Source organism: Myotis brandtii, unplaced genomic scaffold, assembly GCF_000412655.1.
Source record: "Myotis brandtii unplaced genomic scaffold, ASM41265v1 scaffold1682, whole genome shotgun sequence".
Taxonomy (NCBI): Eukaryota; Metazoa; Chordata; class Mammalia; order Chiroptera; family Vespertilionidae; genus Myotis; species Myotis brandtii.
This window is the reverse complement of record NW_005356179.1, coordinates 90,351-95,075: the sequence shown is the minus strand read 5'-3', so window position 1 is coordinate 95,075 and position 4,725 is coordinate 90,351. Positions and strand designations below refer to the sequence as shown.

Sequence of the window (4,725 nt, the reverse complement as noted above, 5' to 3'; positions counted from 1 at the left end):
TTAAGCCTTGATTGTTGTAGTTATCACTGGGAGGAATTGACCTCCAGGCCAATTGGCTGTGAGAATCAGCTGTGTCTACAGTGGGAGAACTTCTGTGCTGGAGACACCCTTCTGGGGCAAGACTTGCTTCAGTGGGGCTTTGGTGCTCACTGAGTCTGCCCCCTGAGTGTGTCCCTTATGGATCTGAGGAGTTGTAATCTGGATGGTCCCACTCTGACCACTGGGTACACTGGCTCTTGGATCTCTAAGGAGGTGCTAATTTAGCCTCTGCCTGAGGCTACCCAGCAGGAGCTATGGAGAGATCTGCAGATTCCTCTTCTTTGTTTGGGGTTTGGAGGTGCCCAGATGAGGCCCAGCTGTGAAGCAGTGCAAGCTGCTGTGGGGCCTTGGGCCTTCTTTTGGATGTTCTGGGTCTCTCTGACCCAGCAGCAGTTTGTTAGGTAATTTTCAGATTGCAAAGGGCCAGGCCTTTCATATGCAAAAGCCTCTGTGCACAGCTTGGGTGGGGCGGGGTTTCAGGGGATCATCAGGGTGGAGCAAGCAGCTATGGCTGCTCCCCAGTCCTACCCTAAGAGGCCCGGGGTCTCAGTGTCCCGTGGTAATCACTGCAAGCACCTCTGAGGGAAAGCCGCCCTCGAGTTCTGCCCGATGCCAGACAGTCCAGTTTCTCCCCATATGAGTCTGGGTCCCCAGAGACTCACCCGGAACTGGAGTTCAGAGCTTGAGACTCCCTCCCGATTGAAAAAGACAACCGTGTCCTCAGTTGCCAGCCCTTTCCACATGCGCCTCTGTACCTCTGCACTTTACTTCTGTACCTCCTCTGAGTCTCAGTGTGCTTTTCTCTTTCCTTCTAGTTGTAGAATTTCCACTCAGCCAGCCTTCCAGTTGTTCTGAATGATTTCCGTTCCGTCTTTTAGTTGTATTTTTGAAGTGGTTGTGGGAGGCAGCAATTTCTGGTGTTTACCAATGCCGCCATCTTGGTTTCTCCTCAAGGCCTGCTATTTTCTGTGATGAGGGAGGAGGGAGCGGATGGATGTGGAGAGTGGGAAGTATGACGAAAGTAAAGCCTAGGAGAGAAGTTGATCATGGACTGAACTGTCCCCATTATGACAGGATATGGACTTTGAGGACGTGGCCATTGCCTTCTCTCAGGAGGAGTGGGGGCTCCTTGATGAGGCTCAGAGACTTCTGTACTGCGATGTAATGCTGGAAGTGTTTGCACTTGTCTCATCTGCAGGTAAGAGCTTCACATTTTCCCAATGTCCTGAGGTGATGCCCTTTCATCCTTTATTCTCAAAACATAGCTTTCTCTCTCCCTCAGCCAGACCACGGGTTCTGCTACTTTCCGCCACTGTCTTGTCAGATGTGCTGTGGCTGCCGGTACTGAGCTATGTGGAGAGCCCTGACGAATGGACTCCATGAACATCCCTGAACACCCATTGCCTCAAAAAGTGCAGAAAGAGTATGGAAATTCGGAGTCTTACAGTCAGTTAATGGGTCCCACCTTCCTCTTCCTCTCCCTGGGAGGGTGACAATATGCATATTCATTCCCTTCTTCCCCCTTCCTCTAGGGAAAGGTGCTTTATGACAGCCTGTGCCAGGTTATGTTCTTCATTTACATGAACCATGGGCTAATCTTGTAAGACCCTTCTCCAATTCTTCTTTGTAATAGTACCTTAGCTGAGTAGTATTGTGGTCCAAATTGCTCTGGGCCAGAGCTGGCTGCTCTCCTCCATTGTCTTTCATTAATACTTGGAATAGTTAGGGTTTATGCATTGGTAGAGTAGAAGATCAGGGAGAAACCTGGTTTCCTCACAGGGTGACATGCAAGAGGTTCTCAGAGGAGGTCTGGGAGAAGGTATCACATAATGGTGGTAGTCAGATGGTACCAGGAACCAGCTAATATCCAACAGGGTTTAGGGGCAGGTGCCACTTGCCAACCCCCATTTCTCCCTTCTCTTTCCCATCCTAGATGCTTTGCTGACTTGCATTTCATCTGTGACTTCCTTGCTTTTGGCACCTTCACCTTTGTTACCTTTTTGCATCACCTGTCCACCTGTCCCTCGGCACTGCTCACTGTGCAGTATTCTCCTACATGGACCTGCACATGTGTTATGAGGTGCACATAAATGCTTAAGTAGTCCTCAAAGACCTGCTACTTGCTTATTGAATTTTACTTGGAAGAAGACATAACCATCCTTCTGCACAGTTTGCCCCTGTCATCAGCACACCAGCCCTGCTCAGCACTGTTAGCAGAGGCCTGAGCTGGAAATGCATCTTCTCTTCCACGTGGTCCTTGCCATGTGTGTGTCATGGTTCTGTTTGAGGTCTTCCCTGTTTTGTGACCTTCAGAGGCCCAGACCTTCACAGCAGCTTCTTATATCCTTCCTGCACATTTCTTATTTTCTGACAATTGCATAGAACCCATGTATTATGTGCAAAACACTTTAGCAATGGAACTTCCCCTGTCACCACAGTCAACATTCAGTTTCTGCTCATTTCTCTCTTTTCAGGTTGCGGGCATAAAACAGATGATGAGGAGGCCTGTCCTGAGCAGAGTTTATGTGTACAAGGAGAGTCACAGGTCAGGGCTTCTGAGACAGAGCCAGCAACACAGAGGACTCATCTGTGTAAGCAGTGTTTCTCTGTGTTAAAAGATATTCTGCACTTGACTGAGTCACAAGCAGCAGACTTTGAACAGAAAGCCTTCTTTAGTGACGCATGTGTGAGAGACTTCTGTTTCAGTGCAAACTCGCACCTGCAACAGAGGGATGGCCCTGGAGAGACGCCCTGGAGAGAAGCTGTGGACAAGGCCTCGTTTATGACCAGGAGCAGCTTCTCATCTTGGGTGCTTTCAACCAATAGAAAGGATGGCAATGTCTTTCCAGACATCTCAGAGCTTCTGCAGCACCAGGCCCCTCTCAACACTGAGGGGCCACACAGTGGCAGTGAGGTTTCACAGGAATTTGTCAGTGGAAAAAGTCTTCAGCAGACTTGCAACTGTGAAATATTTGGCAGCCAAAACCAGAAAGCTGTTCAGCATCAGGGTGCCTGCTCTGGAGAAGTGAAATATGAGTGTGACAACTGTGGGAGAGTTTTTAGACAAATTTTTCATCTCATTCGACATGGAGAAATTCACACTAGAGGAAAGCTCTATCAGTGTAATGACTGTGGGAAATCTTTTAGGAGGAATAGTACTCTCTTTAACCACAAGACCGTTCACACCGGAGAAAAGCCATATCATTGTAGTGACTGTGGAAAATCCTTCAGGCCAACGTCTCAACTCACTGGACACCCTAGTGTTCACACTGCAGAAAAACCCTATAAGTGTGCTGATTGTGGGAAATCTTTTTTGAGACATAGTACTCTCCTTATCCACAAGAGAGTTCACACTGGGGAAAAGCCATATGAGTGTACTGATTGTGGGAAGTCCTTCAACAGAAGCTGTTACCTCTCTGAACACAAGAGAATTCACAGTGGTGAAAAACCTTTTGAATGTAGTGATTGTGGGATGTTGTTTAGACAAAAGACAACCCTCATTCAACACTACAGAATTCATACTGGAGAAAAACCGTATGAGTGTAGTGAATGTGGAAAGTCCTACAGGAAAAGGTCTCTCCTCACTGAACACCACCGTGTTCACACTGGAGAAAAACCCTATGAGTGTACTGATTGTGATAAATCTTTCAGGAGCTATAATGGGCTTGTTAACCACAAGAGAGTTCACACTGGAGAAAAGCCATTTCAGTGTAGTGATTGTGGAAAGTCCTTTGGGCAAAGGTCTCAACTCACTGAGCACCACCGTGTTCACACTGGAGAAAAACCCTATGAGTGTGCTGATTGTGGTAAAAATTTCAGGAGCTATAATCGGCTCTATATCCACAAGAGAGTTCACACTGGAGAAAAACCCTATATGTGTACTGATTGTGGGAAATCTTTTAGGAGAAAGCCTACACTCCTTGACCACAAGAGAATTCACACTGGAGAAAAGCCACATGAGTGTACTGATTGTGGGAAGTCCTTCAGATTAAGCTTACACCTCTCTGAACACAAGAGAATTCACAGTGGTGAAAAACCTTTTGAATGTAGTGATTGTGGGAAGTTGTTTAGACTAAAGGGGAACCTCATTCAACACCACAGAGTTCATACCGGAGAGAAGCCCTATCAGTGTAGTGAGTGTGGAAAGTCCTTTAAACAAAGATGTTTGCTAACAGACCACCAGAGAAGTCACACTGGAGAAAAGCCGTATGAGTGTAGTTATTGTGAAAAGTCCTTTAGACTAAGACGTTCGCTCATGGAGCACCACAGAAGTCACACTGGAGAAAGGCCTCATGAGTGTAGTAAATGTGGGAAATGTTTTAGCAGAAAACGTAGCCTTGTTAGACATCTGAGCGTTCACATTGGAGCAAAGCCTTAAATGTGCAGGGGACCTTTTACCTTTCTCACGCTACAACACTGCAGGAGACTTAAATCCATTTGCCTGAATAGAAACCCCTTTTGTCTGAACATACACTGTGGGAAATTCCTCATAAGTTTGAGGTACAAGTGAGGCCTGAAGGAGCTGCACTGCACTTGTTAACTTGCCGAGGACTCTTACCTCATTGATGTCACTGTGAGTATTTGTGGCTGAAGTGACCTCCTCTACCACCTAGGTCACCTGAACAGTGTGCACCTGTCACCACCCCTGTGTGCTCAGGGGAAAGGAATTCTCCTCTTCTTTGTTTG

At 47.1% G+C, this 4,725-nt stretch overlaps 1 protein-coding gene across 3 annotated transcripts in view; it reads left to right on the top strand.

Moving 5' to 3' along the window:
• Window positions 1–4,719, top strand: part of LOC102257991 (zinc finger protein 883) — an 18,713-nt gene extending 13,994 nt beyond the window's left edge. For all 3 annotated transcript variants that reach the window (XM_014536907.1, XM_005862848.2, XM_014536908.1), the window contains exons 2-3: window positions 1,114–1,237; window positions 2,514–4,719. In XM_014536907.1, the coding sequence (XP_014392393.1) occupies window positions 1,117–1,237; window positions 2,514–4,417 (2,025 nt within the window). In that variant the 5' untranslated portion in view covers window positions 1,114–1,116 and the 3' untranslated portion in view covers window positions 4,418–4,719. The remainder of the gene's footprint in view (window positions 1–1,113; window positions 1,238–2,513) is intronic.
• The last annotated feature ends 6 nt before the right edge of the window (window positions 4,720–4,725 follow it).